At 43.8% G+C, this 19,808-nt stretch overlaps 1 protein-coding gene across 2 annotated transcripts in view; it reads left to right on the top strand.

Moving 5' to 3' along the window:
* The window catches only part of csad (cysteine sulfinic acid decarboxylase), a 113,520-nt gene that overhangs the window by 73,970 nt on the left and 19,742 nt on the right, over nucleotides 1-19,808 (top strand). For both annotated transcript variants that reach the window (XM_039746753.1, XM_039746752.1), the window contains exons 5-11: nucleotides 551-773; nucleotides 851-930; nucleotides 3,940-3,994; nucleotides 7,444-7,560; nucleotides 9,921-9,985; nucleotides 19,160-19,241; nucleotides 19,326-19,525. In XM_039746753.1, the coding sequence (XP_039602687.1) occupies nucleotides 551-773; nucleotides 851-930; nucleotides 3,940-3,994; nucleotides 7,444-7,560; nucleotides 9,921-9,985; nucleotides 19,160-19,241; nucleotides 19,326-19,525 (822 nt within the window). The remainder of the gene's footprint in view (nucleotides 1-550; nucleotides 774-850; nucleotides 931-3,939; nucleotides 3,995-7,443; nucleotides 7,561-9,920; nucleotides 9,986-19,159; nucleotides 19,242-19,325; nucleotides 19,526-19,808) is intronic.

Genomic DNA, 19,808 nt, shown 5'->3' with positions numbered 1-19,808 from the left:
GCACCAGGAGTTGAAGTGATGTCATCAGAGGCGCCGGAGCAGGCAGGATTTCCTGAGAAAGGTCTGCAAGGAACTGAGAGAGGCAGTCAGTGCACCCCGGTGCCCCCCTGTTCTGGCATGGAGTTATTACTACTCAGGCCCTTTAGCTGCCTCTTACTCGCACGTGTGTGACACACTGTTTGATCTCAGTAATACTTCGACTGGTGATTATAATGTTTTTGTGTTATTTTACTTTAGTTTTAAGTAAATCAATAAGATCTTTTTCAGTAAGACTTTTACAAAGACGTTTATAAAGAATGCAAAATATCGTCTAATTATCATTATCATCAAAGTCCTAGAAAATGTTGAGAGATATTTTTTTGTCAATATCGCACACCCCTAGAGAAAAGGCAATTTCCCCTCAGGGATTACCAAAGTATATCAAATCAAAAACATAAATGTCCTTTCATTTAGTCGTTAAAGGTAGGGGGATAAAAAAATTAAAATGCCGGACCAACACTTTCAAGTTCATGACCTTCCCAAAGGATGATGTGTGACTCTTGTCTTCTAGGTACACGTATGAGGTTGGCCCGGTGTTTGTCCTCATGGAGGAGGTGGTGCTCACCAAACTGAGGGCTATCATTGGCTGGAACTCAGGGGATGGTATTTTCTGCCCGGGGGGCTCCATTTCCACCATGTATGCAATGAACCTAGCCAGGTATCGGGCCTTCCCGGAGGTAAAGGTGCGAGGCCTCTGGTCGCTGCCAAGGCTGGCGTTATTCACCTCTCAGGAGGTAAGACCCTGAGTTATGCATCACCAGTGTTCTAGATTGTGTTTTGGAGTTCAGTTTACACCTTTGTCTCTTTGCAGTGCCACTATTCTGTGAAGAAGTCTGCATGTTTTCTTGGAATTGGGTTGGAGAATGTGCTGTTGGTCGATGTCGATGACAGGTAATCTCTTCTTCTGCCTTCCATTGTGAAAGGAAAGTTGAAGGTCTGACTCAGTAACAGTTGAGGGCCTTTGTTGAATATGTACTGCATTAAGCCTTTCTTCAGTGAGTTACAGGACAGGTTAGTGCCTGTTAAACAGAGCAATCACAAAGTCTTCAGACGGCATCACTTTTTACACGTTTTGCAATATTCTTGTATAAAGCTAAAAATCATTTAAATTAATTTTTCCCTCATCAAACTACACTCAATACCTTAGAACTGGGGTGTCGAACTTTGGTCCTGGAGTGCCGCAGTGGCTGCAGGTTTTCATTCTAACCATCTTCTTAATTAATGACCAGTTTTTGCTGCTTATGAACTTTTTTTGCCTCAAGTTTAATCAACTTGACTCAGGCCCATTGTTTCTCTTTTTCCTTAATTAGCAGCCAAACAACAATGAGACACGAAACAAGCTGTCACATGACCAGCTCACCTGTGCCCATCACACAATGTCTGAAAATAAAGAAAGGTGAAGATCTCAGTAAGGTTGATCTCTCAGGCCACCAAAACTTTCTGACGATGTTCTTAGAAAAAACAGAAAATCAACAGTTTTGGAAACGTCTGCTGTGGCAGAATGAGAGCAGCAACAAGCCATGGAATTAAGGAACGGGTTTAATTATCAGTGAGAATCAGGTTCTTATTAAGAAACTGGTTGGAGTGAAATTGGTTGGAGTTTGAAGCTCGAATTTAGCTGGTCATCTGTTGGTTCATTCACGTCTCATTTCTGTTTGGCTGCCATTTAATGAAAACCAAATCAATTCAGAGGACTGAATCCTTAAAAACAGGTCTATGAAAATAAAGGGAAAAGAAGTTAATTAGCATTGAAAACCGATCACTGATTAGGAAAACGGTTAGAATAAAAACCCTGCAGCCACAGCAGCCCTCAAGGCCTGGAGTTTGACACCCGTGCCCTAGAATGAAAAACCAAAAACAGATGTTTAGCCATTTTTTGCAAATTTATTAAAAGTGAAAGACGCTTCGCTATGACACTTGAAATGGGGTTCAGGTCCATCCCATTGTGTTAATCATCATTGAGGTGTTTCTACACCTTTTTTGGAGTCCATCTATGGTCAATTCAACTGATCGGAAGAGTAATTAAAGGTCCACACCTGTCTAGAGAAGTTCCCACAGGTGAGCTAAAACCAAGCCATGAGGACGAAGGAATCGCCTGCAGAGCTTAGAGACGTGATTGTGTCGAGGTTCAGATCTGGGGAAGGATACAAAAACTTCCTGCATTAACCTGAAGGTTCTAAGAGTACAGTAGCCTCCACAATTCTTATATGGAAAAAGTCTGGAACGTCCACAACTCTTAACAGAGCTGACCAACCTGACCAACTGAGTAGCCTTGAGAGAAGGGCTTTGGTAACAGAGGTGCCTAAGACCCCAATGGTCACTCTGGCTGAGTGCTGCAGAACCTGTGTGGAGATGGGAGAAACTTCCAGAAGGACAACCATCACTGCAACACTCCACCAAATCTAGGCTTTATGACAGAGTGGCCAGAGAGGAGCCTCTTCTCTGTAAAATACAAGTGGAGACCCTATTGGAGTTTGCAAAAAGGCACCTTAAAGGAATCTCTGACTATGAGAAACAAGATTCTCTGGTCTGATGAATCTAAGATTAGAATAATGTCTGGAGGAAACCAAGTACTCCTTATCACCTGCTCAATATCATTCCAACAGTGAAGTGTGGTGGGGATAGCATCAGGGACTGGGAGACTAGTCACGATCAAGGAAAAGTTGAATGGAGCAAAGTACATGGACATCCTTAATACAATAACCCTAACTCTTCTTAGAGTTGGACCACCAGCCAAACTGAGCAATCATGGGAGAAGGGCCTTGATAAGAACGGGGGTCATTGGCCAATCTTGCTGAGCTCCATAGAACCTGTGTGGAGTGGGAGAAATTTCCAGTACAAAAACAGTTACCACAACACCATCAATCTGAGCTTTATGACATATTAGCCAGATGGAAGCCTCTCTTCAATAAAAAAAAACACATGGAAGGCCACTTGGAGTTTGTGAAAAGGCACCTAATGGACTCTCGGAATGTGATAAACAAGATTCTGTGGTCTGATGAAACCAAGATTAATTCATGTCAGGAGAAAACCAGGCACCGCTCATAACAGTGAAGCATGTTGGTGGCAACATCAGGGACTGGAAGACTCAACAGGGTTGAGGGAAATCTGAATGGAGCAAAGCACAGAGATGCCATCCTTAATGAAGACCTTCTCAAGAGGGCTCTGGACCTCAGGCTGGGCTGAAGGTTCACAAAGCAAAGACAACACAGAAGTGACTGAGGGCCAACTCTTTGAATGTCCTTGAGTGGCCCACCAAGAACCTAGACTTGAATCCAATCAAACATGTCAGGTGAGACCTGAAAATAGCTGTCCATTGACAAGGTTGATAAGATCTGCAGTGAAGAATGGCAGAAAATCCCCAAATCCATCGGACCAAAGAATACTCCCGGCTGGAACGGCTGTCACAGTACAGAGTAAAGGGTCTGAATAACACGTGTCAATAGGAGAGTTCAGTTCTTTACTATTAGTAAATTTGGAAAAGTTCCTAAAATCTTCATCATTCTGTGGTATCGAGTGTCATTTGATTAGGGAAAAAATGAATTGAAATGATGTTTGCATAAGGCTGCAGCAGAACAAAATGTAGTAATAATTCTTTGCATTTATACAGCGCTTTTCTCACTGCTCAAAGTGCTTAGCAATTGCAGGGTAAGGACCTTGCTCAAGGGCCCAACAGAGCAGAGTCCCTATTGGCATTTACGGGATTCGAAACGGCAACCTTCTGATTGCCAGTGCAGATCCCTAGCCTCAGAGCCACCACTCCATCATACAATTTGAAGAGGGCCGAATGCGGTCTGAAATCCACTGTATGAGAGTGGGCAGTCAAGTCAAAGTTCTCTCAAAATGGGCATGTCTGGCATGTAACTGAAAACTAATTGTACGTTTGCATTTCTCTAATAGGGGCATAATGATTGTAGAAGACCTAGTGAAGAAGATAGAAAAAGCAAAGTCGGAGGTAATGTGCACCATTGTTTAAACATAAACTTTTTGCAACACCCTTCAGATTCTGTAATTTCTAATTGCAGCATTCCCCATGTCACAACTTAACTGGATAAAAATATTCAGGAGTCCCAAAAATGAGTGGGGAATGTAACAGCAATGGAGAGACTGAACAGTGAGACCTGCATGTGGTGTTTGTATCTTTAACATTAACTGACCCCAGCCTGGTTTGGATTGCCTGGTATTTCTCATCCAAAGTTTGCGTTTTTCCTGGTGTTTGCAAATTCCACTACTCTCTTGCTTTCTATTGATTTTATGTTTCATTTTTCTGTATTTTTTGCCTTCTAATTCCTGATACTTCTTGTCCTTGTTTCCCTCTAACTTATTTACAGCCTCTCAGGCGCTGCAGACTTCAGATCTGCAGTTACCTGAAGGCTGTTTGAAGACACCTGCTGCCATTGCCACTTTGCTGTAGCATTAATTTCTTTACATTTTGCTCTTCTGTTTCCTTTTGTGCGTCTTCCTTTTTTTTAGATTTGAGCTTTCTCACTTTTGGTCTTTCTGATTGGTGGAATTTTTGAGATGGTTTTTGGATTGAATTCTCTTATCTCACCAGTTTGTTACTTAAATTGTTCTTTTTCTTTTTTTAGTTTTTCTCCTTTTTTATACTTTATTAAATTACTAGCTACACCTACCTCTTGAAGACAGGTAACATAATAAAATTTTAAAATATTTCATATGTTATCTTACGTGTACCCTCTGCATTTCTCCTGAGCTTTTCCTCAGTATCCTTGTGTGTCTCAGCTTCTCTTGCCCGGTGTTTCCTCTTTCAGTCGCATTCCCATTAAGCCTGCTTCTCAAACCCTGTCATTTCAAGGCGCATTGAGAAGGCAAACAGAATGTGATGTTATATAGCGCCTTGATGTGTGGAGCACAAGTCCAAGGAGGTTCTGCTCAAGCTTTATAACACACCGGTGAGGCCTCATCTGTTGTTCTGTGTGCAGTTTTGGTCTCCAGGCTACAAAAAGGACATAACAGCACAAGAAAAGGTCTAGAGAAGAGCGACTAGGCTGATTGAGGGCTACAGGGGATGAGTTATGAGGAAAGATTAAATAAGCTGAGCCTTTACAGTTTAAGAAAAAGAAGATGAAGTGGAGACCTGACTGAAGTGTTTAAAATGATGAAATGAATTAGTCCAGTGGATCGAGACTGTGACTTTAAATTGAGTTCACCAAGAACACGGGGACACAGTTGGGAACTAGTGAACGGGAAGTTTCACACAAACATTAGGAAGGTTTTCTTCACAGAGATAACCACAGACACTTAGAATAAGTGATAAAGTAGTGTGGCGGACAGTAGGACTTTAGGGACCTTCAAAACTCGACTTGATGTTATTTTGGAAGAAGTAAGTGGAGAGGATTGGCGAGGTTTGGTGGGCTGAGTGGCCTGTTCTTGTCCAGATTGTTCTTATGCTCTAATGCTCAATGTCATTTTTCTTAGGTGTACAGTAATCCAGTGAAATTGTATGAGTTAACCAACTGACACTGTTTCCTCCTGATTGGCATCTCGTATCTTAGTTCTGGTTGTTTCATCTTTGGTAACGAACTTGCCCCAGTTTTTGATAATGTTTCATTTCTTGATCCCGTTCATTAAAATTGTATCTGCCAGAAACTGACAGAATTTGGAGCCCTTTGGCTCAATTACAGTGTGCAAGGCACATGGTATGAAGAACTAATAATGAACATAATACGAGGGTAAATCAAAATGTAAAGGCAATCTGAAAATTGTGTGGTAAGCACAGCAGATATACTCACAATGGCTTATAGGCAGGTCGAACATGCACCATGGAGCACTCTGTCATTATTCTAGTTGAACCCAGGGTCAAATGAACATGGACACTCTGCTGCGGGATTACACCATTGTGGAACAACGCCCTGTAATGAGATTTCTCTGGGCAAAGGGGGTGAGACCTGCTAAAATTCCCTGAAGGATGTTGGCTCAGTGCAGAAGTGAAAACAGCAGGACTCAACGAAAAGTTTATGAATGGGTAGAAAGGCTTAAAGAGGGAAGAACAAGTGCAACCAATTTAGCTCAATCTGGTCGACCACCAACATCGCATACACGAGCCCACATTGACTTGGTGAATGCCTTCATCAAAGGAGACTCACGGATTATGTTGTTCACTGTTTCTGCACATTTGGATGTCAGCTATGGATCGGAACATGCCACAGTGCCTGATGGGCATCATAAAGTTTGCACAAAATGGGTACCCAAACAACAACAACAACATTTATTTCTGTAACACATTTTCATACAAACGATGGAGCTCAAAGTGCTTTACATGATGAAGAAAGAGAAAAAAGACGAAATAAATAATAAAATAGAATTAGGGAACACTAATTAGCATAGAATAAAAGTAAGGTCCGATGGCCAGGGAGGAGCAAAAAAACAAAATAAAACTCCAGATGGAAGCCACAAGACCACCCAGCCCCCCTAACAAAAATGACCTCAATCAGTCCTCAAGGTATTCAGGGTTCACATGGAAGAACTTGATGATGACGGTCATGTGGACTTCTGGCCTTTAATCCATCAATGTAGGAACATCACGGTGCTTTGATCAGGTGGTGATGGCGCATGCAGATCGCCATCACAGAAAACCGGAAAAAGAATAGCAGAGAAAGTTGGGGTTAGTACGGATTTTGGAGCCACCATGAATAATAATGATAATTAATTGAATATACAGAGCATCAGGATTTAACTAAGATTAAGCTCTGAGAAAGCCATGTTACAATAAGGGGTCTTTATCAGTTTTTTTAAGTGCTCCACCGTATCAGCCTGGTGAATTTCTATCGGTCAGCTCTTCAGATTTTAGGTGCATAACAGCAGAAGGTCGCCTCACCACTTCTTTTAAGTTTAGCTCTTGGAATTCTAAGTAGACCCTCATTTGAAGATCTGAGGTTACGATTTGGAGTGTAAACAACTTATTAATCCACACAGGCAACCTCCCATTGTGTGTTTTAGAGGCACTCAAGTGGACTCCCTTTGCGGCAGGTTTTAATCCCAACCGATACCCCACCACTGTGTTTATAGTTCAAATAAATTGAAGGAATGGCTCTGGGCTTTTCTAACAGTTGTACTGGTTTGTTTGTTAGTCCTTCTGTTCTTTTCCATTCTTTGTTTCCTATCCACTTTAATTACAAATTATAACTTTTATTATTATATTTTGCCATTGGTGTGTTTAGTGAGCTTATTTAATTAAACTATTTTCATTTTTAGAAGGATCACCTCTGCAAGGAAATATTTGTTGAGGAGGTGGTTTTGGTTTTGGTAGTCAGACCTGCCATTCTTAGGCATAATCTTGATGACTGCTGATCATCTTGTGTGCCGGTTTATGTCCATCAGCTCTATAAAGTGGCACTGACCATTTCTGCTAACAGCCTCTTTTGTTGTGGTCCCCTTTTGTAGGGCATCTTCCCATTCATGGTGAGCGCTACATCTGGCTCCACAGTCTTTGGAGCTTTTGACCCCTTGGATGAGATTGCTGATGTCTGCCAAAAGTACCAGCTTTGGTTTCATGTGGATGTAAGTAACCAGGACCCACAGGCTTTTCTCTTTTATAATTTTAAGACACGGCATTTTAACATTTTACCCTCATACTAATCCGCTACAAGCATCAGATGTCAGAATCTTAATGAAACTAAATGTCATTAACTGTTGTCAAAATTATTCTTCAGAAGTCCGTTAATAAGTCTGTCATAAATGGGATCAATGAAATATCTATCTATTTAATAGTACCTTTCACATCTATCTATCTATCTATCTATCTATCTATCTATTATATAGTGCCTGTCATATCTATCTATCTATCTATCTATCTATCTATCTATCTATCTATCTATCTATCTATTATATAGTGTCTGAAACATCTACTGTATTTGTCTAGTATATAGTGCCTTTCATATCTATCTATGTATCTGTGTATCATATAGTGCCTTTCACATCTATCTATTATATACTGCATTTCATATCCATCTATTAGCCTGTCTGTCTTTCTAATAAGAAATGTCACCAGAATGAAATGGCTCAGGGTGATACTCTCAATCTGTCTCTTTGTGTTGCTTTCCCTGAGACAGCAGAGATGAGACACAAGTATGATAAATATTTTCTACTTTACAATTTCACCATAAAATGAACAAACAATGTTAGATTTACATCCATTCAAGTTCAAAACCCCTAATCAGAGTCATACTTATTCAGAATCCATTCAGGAAAACTACAAAATATGAACAGTTTTGCTTATAGCTTCAATTGTTCTATTTCCCAGAGTTGACTGGTAATGTGGGGGTAGTGTGATGTCATCAAAATGGTCTCCGTCCACACTAGCTTTTTGACATTGCATATGAAAATATCTCCACCTTAACTAAAACAACCAAACGCACAACTGATGGAGCCCTTCACTTACACTGGGCATGCATGCATTGGCAGAAACCAGACGGTGAAGTGTTTATCTGGCAAGAATGGTTAAGCCATTAGCTATGGGATTTATCACAATTAAATTAGCAACCCGCTATTTATTTGCCTTTTGTGCATTAATGCAGCATTCAAACTTTACAAAACACAATTTAGATGCATACAGGTAAGCAACGCAATCAATGCCATGGAAAGCATCTCCTGTATGTCTGCCATTTTGGAATGTGGTTTTCTTCTGTAAAGATTGGCCAATCAGGGAATGAGATACTGTAATGAGCAGGATCCAATCAGGGAAGGGCCACCTAATAAGCATGAACCAATTGGAGTACAATTAGAGTTTGACTTTTCAAAGCTTTATGTTTTCACCCATCCACACTGAAATGCTGAGCAAGTGTTTTCAAAAATGTATGCTTTCAGCTGAAGAGCATTTTCAAAAGTCTCCGTTTTCACTGATGTGAACAAAAGACGAAAATGGAGACCATTGTCTGCGTTTGTGTTTTTAATTGAAAACGTAGTAGTGTGGATGTAGCCTTTATAAAACAGGACACAAACAAAGATGAAGACTTGGGTCACCACTTTGGTGTTCCCATGCAATTGAATTTGCAAGACAAAGAAAACATGCAGTAAACTTTTCTGACAGGAGTTTTGAATAGGAACCTAAACAGCATGGCCGATTTCCAGGATAAGAGTTGAAGTGGCAGGAAGGGGAGAGCCCAGGTGGACATCATCGATGGAGTGGCTGTCAGTCTTCCATTCTGTAGAGGGAAGAGAAGAAAAGGTATCAGTACAACAGCACCAACCCCTAGTCTGGAGGGTAATTACCGTCACCAAAACCCTTAGACTGTTTCCCATGCACACTTGCAAGACATTGTACTCTCGCAATAACGTGCCTATAACAGATGAAGAGTGGGTGAGAATGATAAAGAAACCACAAGTGAAACATGTAGAATTTAGATTAGAGTGATTAGAATGGCTGCGGTGGGCTGGCACCCTGCCTGGGGTTTGTTCCTGCCTTTCGCCCTATGCTGGCAGGGATTGGCTCCAGCAGACCCCCATGACCCTGTGTTAGGTTATAGCGGGGTGGATAATGGAATTAATGGATGGATGATTAGAATGCTGGGCAATCGAACCACCAAGCCCACCTATCAGACAGGGCTCCATGACCTGTAATGGCAGGGTTATTGTTTGGTATTTGTTTGGTTTTATTATTCTTTGATCATCCCTTCTTCTTAGCTGGAATGTATTTCTTTCTACTTGTACCTCTATGCCATTATGCAGAGTGCTCAAGAGCACCACATACAAACCACACAAATCAAGGCTTTTCCTAAAATGTTAAATCTGCTTGCCTGAGTTTGTCTGGTATTGTGACCCCACACCCCCCAACTTGCTGATTTTGGAGTATGGGAAGTGACGAGAGCAGCCTTTCTACAGATAAAGAATCGCAATTCATTTGCTGTTTTGTTGCATTGCAGGCTGCCTGGGGTGGAAGTGTGCTGCTTTCAAAGAAACACAGGCACCTGATGAGAGGTATTGACAGGTGAGTTACATTGCAAGGGGCCATTGAGCTTTAAGCTACTCTGGGGGAGGCAGACGGGGAACAAAACTGTTGTGTGAAAGATTCTTGATGAAACTCCAACAATCAAGCGTGATGTCTCCATCACTTGAACACCACACCATGTTACATGGTAGTAGCTCTTTAGTGGTCAATTTTGGGAACTTTGCTATCTCAGTCTGGAGGTATCATGACAAACATTTGTAAATTGAGAACTACTGGTCCTGTTTGTACAAAAATAGGTTTGGGATCATATACAGGGCGTCCTCGGGTTACGACACAGTTCCGTTCCTACGACTTTTGGTGTAAGCTGAAACACACCCTAGCCTAAGTCACTTACCTATCCTAACACATTTGCAAAATCATAATCTAGAACATAAAAACACAACTAAGCCACAGAATAAGGAAAAGGACATAAATATACTGTACTGTACACCGTACTGTAGTAACAGAAAAAAATGACAAAAAATGAGTGTAAAAAAATCCTTACCTTTATTCCTTCTGAGCTCTTTACAATGTCTAATTTCACTTCCATCGTGATGGCTTTTCTCTTCTTCGAAGCACTACCATCTGAAGACTCTGACTTTCATTTAGGAGCCATGATAAGGGCCAAAAAGACACCAAACAAAGCAATGCAAATGGAACACTTGTGCCGTGCGCAACCAAACTAGTTCGCCAACTCCCTTACTGAAATGCCGCTGTGAACCTCGCCCCGGACACAGACAGGCAGACACGTTAATGTCACCCACAACCACACGTTTATTTTCCATTTCTTATACAGTCCAGCTCACCAACCCCCCCAATACCCCTCAGTCCTGGCCAATCCAATGCCTTCTCTTTCTTCTTCTTTCTCTTCTTCTTCTTTTTTCTCTCTTTCTTTCTCTCTTTCTCTTTTCTTCTGACCGCCTACTGCCTCCTCCAGATGTTGCCACTTTTCCACCCGACTCTTGTCATCGACTGGAGGGAGGCGGCCCCTTTAAATAAGCACCCGGATGTGTTCCAGCCAATCTCCCACCAACACGCCCCAGTGCAGCTGTCTCTCCAGAAGCACTCCGGGTGTCCCTACTTTCTCTTCCCCCCAGCACTTCCTGGTGTGGCGGAAGTGCTGAGGTCTAGGGTCTTCTAGGTATTGGGGTCCCCCTGGCGGTAACCCCGGGTCCCTACAGGGTCGAGCTTCCAAGCTCTTTACTCGTGGCCTCCAGGGCGGTCGCCCCCTCAAGGTCTGGAGGAGGCACCAGCCCTCCTCCTGTCTTCTCAGGCGTCCCGGCTGGGTACCACCTCCATCCAGCTGTGACACCGCGTACTTCCACCGTGCACAACCAAACTAGTTCACTCAGTTTGTAAGTATGATGCTAATGGTGTAAGCTGAAATATATATATATATTTCATATCTCAATTTTTTTAAGTTTTTATGGGAGTGAGTGTTGTAAACTCGAAACATCATAAATTGAGACGTTGTAACCCAAGGACCCCCTGAATATGATTAGGTTTTAGTGCTTGTTATACTCATGACCACCACTAGAGGACCCTAAATCATCCATGACTTTCTGTACTCATGGGATCTACTTTGGATTTGTCACCAGCATTTATGAGGATGTCACACTGTTAAACACATGCAGTGTGTAATAATGTCACTGGAACAAATGATGCTGTTATGTTGTTCCTTTCACACATGATGTTGTCACTGACACTTATCCCTGTTGGTTTGGTGCAGTCTTTTTATGACCCAATGAAAATATTCCTTTCCTTTAGTTTCAAGTCGTCCCTTCCGTACTTTTCTAGCTATTTTCAGTCATAGTCTTCATTTAGATATTTCTAGTCAGTTGCAGGTGTTGTCAACATATGGCATGAATTTTACTTGAGGTTTCCATCCATCCATCCATTGTCTAACCCGCTGAATCCGAACACAGGGTCACGGGGGTCTGCTGGAGCCAATCCCAGCCAACACAGGGCACAAGGCAGGAACCAATCCTGGGCAGGGTGCCAACCCACCGCAGGACACACACAAACACACCAAGCACACACTAGGGCCAATTTAGAACCGCCAATCCACCTAACCTGCATGTCTTTGGATTGTGGGAGGAAACGGGGCGCCGGAGAAACCCACGCAGACACGGGAGAACATGCAAACTCCACGCAGGGAGGACCCGGGAAGCAAACCCGGGTCTCCTAACTGCGAGGCAGCAGCGCTACCACTGCACCACCGTGCTGCCCTACTTGAGGTTTCCTCCAAGGCAAAATAAGCATGAGGCCGCCAAAAGTTACTGCTCAAGCAGGCCATGATCTTCTCTGGTCTGTCCAGCACAGCCTCACTTTAATCCAGCAAGACCACAAATACTACCTGATGGCTTCAACTAGAGCAGGGTCAAAATGGGCAGCTGAGAAAACAGCTATAAATGTCAACAACAAAATAAATTTGCCTCACAAGAGGAGGGATGACCGTAAACCCTCGTCCTGTAGTAAAAGGGCAAATCAGGACTCTTTATAAATGAAAGATTTATTATCAAAAATGGCAAAATACAAAGAAAGGCTTAAAAGAGCAAATAGAGGCACAAAGGGGTTGTCTAGAAGGCAATCCTAAGCAACCAAAGTCCCAAAACACAATCCAAACATTAGAATCCTTTAAACAGATTAAGATATAAAGAATCATCAAGAAACTCCAACAAGCAACAGCCATATTTACAGAAAACTCCAACAAGGAAATGCTTCCCAACTCCTGAGCCTTCTCAATCCATTTAAATAGTCTGAGGGAGGAGTCACAAGTGGTGACATTAAGTGGCCCCGCCTCCTGTGGCTTTACCCACAAAGAATAAGGGGCTTAACTACATTTAAAGTGACAGTGCACAATTACAAAATCACATGTGAAATCAATAAACATCACACATAGACATGAACAATAATAAAGATTTATTAACAAAAATAGTAGAATACAAGATGTGCAAGAGCAAAAAGAGGTACAACAGAGTCGTCTAAAAGGAAATCCACAACAAACAAGTCCCAATACACAAACTATACATAGAATCTAAGGAAAACTGGCAAGAATTTCACAATAAAACAGTAACTCCAAACAGAAATAGCAACACTCACAGAACTCCATTGTGAATGAAATGATCTCCTGCTGCTGAGCCTTCTCAGCTGACTTTGATAGCCAGGGGGAGGATCATTTAGCAATGATGTCAAGATGGCCCCACCTCCTGGGGGGCTCAAATACAAAAAACAATTGATGTTGATCTTGATCTCCATTTGCTCAAACTGAAAAGGCTCAGCTCCTTCTGTTATTCCTCTTTGTTCACACCTCTCAGTCCCTCGGTCAGCCTAGTTGCTCTTCTCTGGGCTTTTTCTAGTGCTGTTATGTCTTTTTTGTAGCCTGGAAGTACTCCAGATGTCTTATAAAGCTTGAGCAGAACTTCCTTGGACTTGTACTGCACACATCAAAGCACTATATAACCTGACATTCTCGTAGCCTTCTTAATGGCTTCTGAACATTTTGAAGAGGTTCTTCTGCAGACTGTTTGTTTCTGCTCTTTCCATAGATGTTTCATGGGGTTCACTTCAAGGCTCATAGAAGGCCTCTTCACAATTGTCCAATGTTTTGTTTGTAGCCATTCTTGGATGCTTTTAGCTGTGTGTTTTGGCTCCTTATCCTGTTGGAGGCTCCATGATCTGTGACTAAGACAGATCTTTCTGACACTAGAAAGTACGTTTCACTCCACATTGCCGTGCTGGTGTTGAGATTTCATTGTTCCTTGCATAGTAAGCCTCCTCTACGTTTCACAGCAGCTATGGTGTTCATTTCTTCAAAAGCTTCATTCTTTTCATCTGTGGACATAGAGCTGATATGACTTGCCAAAAAACTCCAGTTTTGTCTCATCTGTCCAAAACACATTCTCACAGAAGCATTGTGGCTTGTCATTATGAATTTTAGCAAATTCCAGTCTGGCGTTTTTATGTTTTTCTTTTCTTCATCCATTGAGCCTGCTTTCACTTAAAAAGGGACTGATGGTGCGATCAGACTCTGATGGACCTTGTATCTCTTTGGAAGTTGTTTTTGGCTTTTTGTCTACCATTCTTAATATCCTTCTGCCCATTCTGGCATTGATTTTCCACAGAGGTTGTCCACAGTCCCATGGCCCTTAAACTTCATAATATTTGCAACTGTTGTCACAGAAACATCAAGCTGCTTGGAAATGGTCTTCTAGCCTTTGCCTTTAAAGTGCTTGTCTTATCATTTTCTTTCTGGCCTCCTCAGACATTTTTCTGCTTTGCTTTCTCTGGTCCATGTTCAGTGTGGGACACAAGATGACACCAAACAGGAGAGTGACAACTTTTCTCAGCTGAATGACTAATTGCATGACTGGAGATGTGTGATATGAATTCAAGAAAACATCCATCCATCCATCCTCTTCCGCTTATCCGAGGTCGGGTCGCGGGGGCAGCAGCTTAAGCAGAGAGGCCCAGACTTCCCTCTCCCGGCCACTTCTTCCAGCTCTTCCGGAGAATCCCAAAGGCGTTCCCGGGCCAGCCGGGCGACATAGTCCCTCCAGCGTGTCCTGGGTCTTCCCCGGGGCCTCCTCCCGGTTGGACGTGCCGGAACACCTCACCAGGGAGGCGTCCAGGAGGCATCCTGATCAGATGCCGAGCCACCTCATCTGACTCCTCTCGATGCGGAGGAGCAGCGGCTCTACTCTGAGCCCCTCCCGGATGACTGAGCTTCTCACCCTATCTTTAAGGGAAAGCCCAGACACCCTGCGGAGGAAACTCATTTCAGCTGCTTGTATTCGCAATCTCGTTCTTTCGGTCACTACCCATAGCTCATGACCATAGGTGAGGGTAGGAAGGTAGATCGACTGGTAAATTGAGAGCTTTGCCTTACGGCTCAGCTCTTTCTTCACCACGACAGACCGATGCAGAGCCCGCATCACTGCGGATGCCGCACCGATCCGCCTGTCGATCTCACGCTCCATTCTTCCCTCACTCGTGAACAAGACCCCGAGATACTTGAACTCCTCCACTTGGGGCAGGATCTCTCCCCAACCCTGAGAGGGCACTCCACCCTTTTCCGGCTGAGGACCATGCTCTCGGATTTGGAGGTGCTGATTCTCATCCCAGCCGCTTCACACTCAGCTGCGAACCGATCCAGAGAGAGCTGAAGATCACGGCCTGATGAAGCAAACAGGACAACATCATCTGCAAAAGCAGTGACCCAATCCTGAGTCCACCAAACGGACCCCTTCAACACCCTGGCTGCGCCTAGAAATTCTGTCCATAAAAGTTATGAACAGAATCGTGACAAAGGGCAGCCCTGGCGGAGTCCAACTCTCACTGGAAGCGGGCTCGACTTACTGCGGCAATGCGGACCAAGCTCTGACACGGTTGTACAGGGACCGAACAGCTCTTATCAGGGGGTCCGGTACCCCATACTCCCGGAGCACCCCCCACAGGATTCCCGAGGGACACGGTCGAATGCCTTTTCCAAGTCCACAAAACACATGTAGACCGGTCGGGCAAACTCCCATGCACCCTCAGGACTCTGCTAAGGGTGAAGAGCTGGTCCACTGTTCGCGACCAGGACTAAAACCACACTGTTCCTCCTGAATCCGAGGTTCGACTATCCGGCGGACCCTCCTCTCCAGAACCCCGAATAGACTTTTCCAGGGAGGCTGAGGAGTGTGATCCCTCTATAGTTGGAACACACCCTCCGGTCCCCTTTTAAAGAGGGGACCACCACCCCGGTCTGCCAATCCAGAGGCACTGTCCCGATGTCCATGCGATGTTGCAGAGGCGTGTCAACCAAGACAGTCCTACAACATCCAGAGCCTTAAGGAACTCCGGGCATATCTCATCCACCCCGGGGCCCTGCCACCAAGGAGTTTTTTGACCACCTCGGTGACTTCAGTCCCAGAGATGGGAGAGCCCACCTCAGAGTCCCCAGGCTCTGCTTCCTCATGGAAGGCATGTTAGTTGGATTGAGGAGGTCTTCGAAGTACTCCTCCCACCGACCCACAACGTCAGTGAGGTCAGCAGCGCACCATCCCCACCATATACGGTGTTGACACTGCACTGCTTCCCCTCCTGAGGCGCGGACGGTGGACCAGAATCTCCTCGAAGCCGTCCGAAAGTCGTTCTCCATGGCCTCTCCAAACTCCTCCCATGCCCGAGTTTTTGCCTCAGCAACAACCGAAGCCGCGTTCCGCTTGGCCTGCCGGTACCTATCAGCTGCCTCCATAGACCCACAGGACAAAAAGTCCTATAGGACTCCTTCTTCAGCTTGACGGCATCCCTCACGCGGTGTCCACCAGCGGGTTCGGGATTGCCGCCAGGACAGGCACCGACCACCTTGCGGCCACAGCTCCGGTCAGCCGCTTCAACAATAGAGGCACGGAACATGGCCCATTCGGACTCAATGTCCCCCACCTCCCTCGGGACGTGGTTGAAGTTCTGCCGGAGGTGGGAGTTGAAGCTACTTCTGACAGGGGACTCTGACTCTTCCAGGTTTCACTGTCATTGCCCACATGAGCATTGAAGTCTCCCAGCAAAATGAGGGAATCCCCAGAAGGTATGCCCTCTAGCAACCCCTCCAGAGACTCCAAAAAGGGTGGATACTCACAAATAACAGTCAGGACCCTTCCCCCCACCCGAAGGCGGAGGGAGGCTACCCTCTCGTCCACCGGGGTAAACCCCAATGCACAGGCTCCGAGTCAGGGGGCAATAAGTATGCCCACACCTGCTCGGCGCCTCTCACCAGGGGCAACTCCAGAGTGGTAGAGAGTCCAGCCCCTCTCAAGGAGATTGGTTCCAGAGTCCAAGCTGTGCGTCGAGGTGAGTCCGACTATATCTAGCGGAACCTCTCGACCTCGCACTAGCTCAGGCTCCTTCCCTTCAGAGAGTGACATTCCACGTCCCAAGAGCCAGTTTCTGTAGCCAAGGATCAGACCGCCAAGGTCCCCGCCTTCGGCCACTACCCAACTCACACTACACCCAACCTCCTTGGCCCCTCCCATAGGTGGTGAGCCCATGGGGAGATTCAAGAAAACAGTTGGTTTGAAAAATCACTCAAATCCAGTTATATCTGATCTTTTTCTAGGGGTCCCAACAAATGTGTCCAGGCCATTTTAGAATCTCTTTGTAGAATACACAACACTTGATCTCTTGTCACGCTTGCTTTGCTTTCCTCGATGACAAATCAAAGGCATGCAGGTACAAAGAAGACAATGGCTTTTCGATTAACCTCCTTAGCGTTACATTTTTTTCTCCAAAAAACATGTAATTCTTTGGCTTGAAAAGTGACGTATTTGTTAAATGTCACCTTTCTGCTGTAAACCGTGCAACACACTCGAAGTAAAGTTAGAGGTGCATAAAATATAATAATAATACAAATAGTACTGAATAATAATAATAAAAATAATGCTAAATACCATATATACTGTGAAAATGTGCCGTTTGTGTGGTATATCTTGAAGCACAGTGAAATACACAGTCCAACATCATAGTTGGGACAATAGTAGCACACTGCACATATGCGATTGACACAAGGGTCACTTTCTGTTTCATCAGAATCCCTTTCAATTTCACTGTCCATTTCAGTTTCACTGAAGACACATTCACTTTGTCATCAATGCTCATATCACTTAACCTTGTCCATTAATTTACCACAGAGAGAGGACTGTAGCAACCTTTTGCTCTCTGAATCCACAGGAATCGTATCAACATGAGGTTGTTTTCTGCAAATGCCTCTTTTTTCAACCTAAAGTGACACCATCAGCTTTATTAAACTCCTCTACCATACTGTGACATGCTTAATGCATTCTTTCATTTTTTACTAATCTTCTGTCTCCCTCTCATCTACTTAGTTTTTTCATCATCCCTATGTTACTTTATCTTTCTCATTCTCATTTTCTATCTTTGCCCCTATGAATTCCAAGTGATCCAGATCAAAGGCCTTACATACTGTACTGTATATCCCAGAGACGAGTCCAGCACTACAGCTAAAAGAGACTGGATATTACCAATCCTGGAGGAGCTGGTGCAGCTCATACGTATTCTACTCCAATCCTCCCACATAAAATTGACAGAAAATATTGCCTTAACTTATTCAACGTCATAGGTGATTGAGAGAGGCATGACCCTGCTCGCTGCGCCAAGCTGTCAAAGATAAATTCACAAAGTAATTTTCAGGATGGAGAAAGAGGCATTTATATTTCACGCATGTAGTGAGAAGTCAAGCAAAATGACACCTTTTATTGGCTAACTAAAAAGATTACAATATGCAAGCTTTTAAAGCAACTCAGGCCCCTTCTTCAGGCGAGACGTAATACAGAAACTAGAGTTCCCTGTGTTTATATACACACTAGGACAAGTAAAAACATCATGGTAAACACATGGTAAATCTTTAAGTGAGACATGTTAAATGTAAAAAATGAATAGACCTCTTCAGGCTAACATTCATTTAGCAAGAGAGGAGAACAATGTATGGTCAAGATCTTTGGATAAGATAATTGTCCAAAAAAGTCTTTTGAAGTTTCACGCATGGATTTATGCAGTACAGGGAAGGCAATGACTGAATTACAGCTGTTGATTACAGTTACGTATGTGATTAGTTTTCATGTCCTTGTAGGTTACTGATAAACAGAGCCTTGAGGCCAGTATGTTTTGTCTTCTCACCTGTTCCCTGCTAGAGCCAGAATTTATCGGCTTTAACCTTCTACATACCAGCATGGCTAAAAGCTGGGCATGACTAGGTCACAGATCAATGGCTTAAATGTCCTTCCTAATCATACAAATTAGAACTGACACATTTTACAAGCATAGAGTGATAATACAGGCACATTCTGGGTCATCCAACAAGTCAGAGGTTAACGTCCAAGTGTCATTCACTAGGTCACCATACCCAAGTGGACATCTGGGATCAGGTACATTTTATTTTTGCACACTGGCAGGTTAAGTGGCCACATGGGGAGAAAGAGGCCAAGACTAAATTTAAAAATATAAGGCCTAAAGCCCAGTGCTTTGTCTAGTAACCCACACTGCTCTTACAATTCTTCCAGTCTGTCCAAGTAGTATGTGATGTGGGGTTCTTATTTGTTGTGGTGACCCCTGCTGTCATTTTCCACCTGTTTCTGCTTTATACATTATTGGCATATCCATTTCTGTTTCCCTCAGAGCTGACTCAGTGGCCTGGAACCCCCATAAAATGATGATGGCTGGCTTGCAGTGCTCTGCTTTTCTGCTAAAGGACACAAGTGTGAGTCTTTTTTGGAGCTTTCATATCAGCAACCCTTATAGTAGACCCCATGGCACCTGACTGCTCCCTCTATTTGCTTGACAGAACCTGTTGAAGCAGTGCCACTCAGCCAATGCCACCTACTTGTTCCAGCAAGACAAGTTCTATGATATTAGTTATGACACAGGAGATAAGTCCATCCAATGTGGACGCAAGGTGGACTGTCTGAAGCTCTGGCTTATGTGGAAAGCCAGAGGCACTCGTGGACTGGAAGAGCGAGTGGACCGAGCCTTTACCTATACGAGGTAGGATAAAGTGGTTGATGGGTGCCAATGGCTGCTAGTGTGCTACTTGAAATCTTTACATAGACGCATGAAGGGGCATCAAGCAAACCTGACCTGGTCAGTCATCTTGGTTTCTGAGGAGCTCCAAAAAGATTAGGCTGAGCGAGAAATTCTTTACATAGAATGCTACAGTAGTAATAGTTTAGCTAATCTTTCATTCAACCACTCATTCTTTCTTTCTTCCATCTATCCATCCATTCTTTCAATTTATCCACACTTCCATCCACTCACTCCTCTCTCCATT

The sequence above is a fragment of the Polypterus senegalus genome, chromosome 3 (assembly GCF_016835505.1).
Source record: "Polypterus senegalus isolate Bchr_013 chromosome 3, ASM1683550v1, whole genome shotgun sequence".
In the NCBI taxonomy this organism is placed as follows: Eukaryota; Metazoa; Chordata; class Cladistia; order Polypteriformes; family Polypteridae; genus Polypterus; species Polypterus senegalus.
The sequence above is the reverse complement of the archived record's forward strand: the minus strand, read 5'-3'. Positions and strand labels throughout refer to the sequence as shown.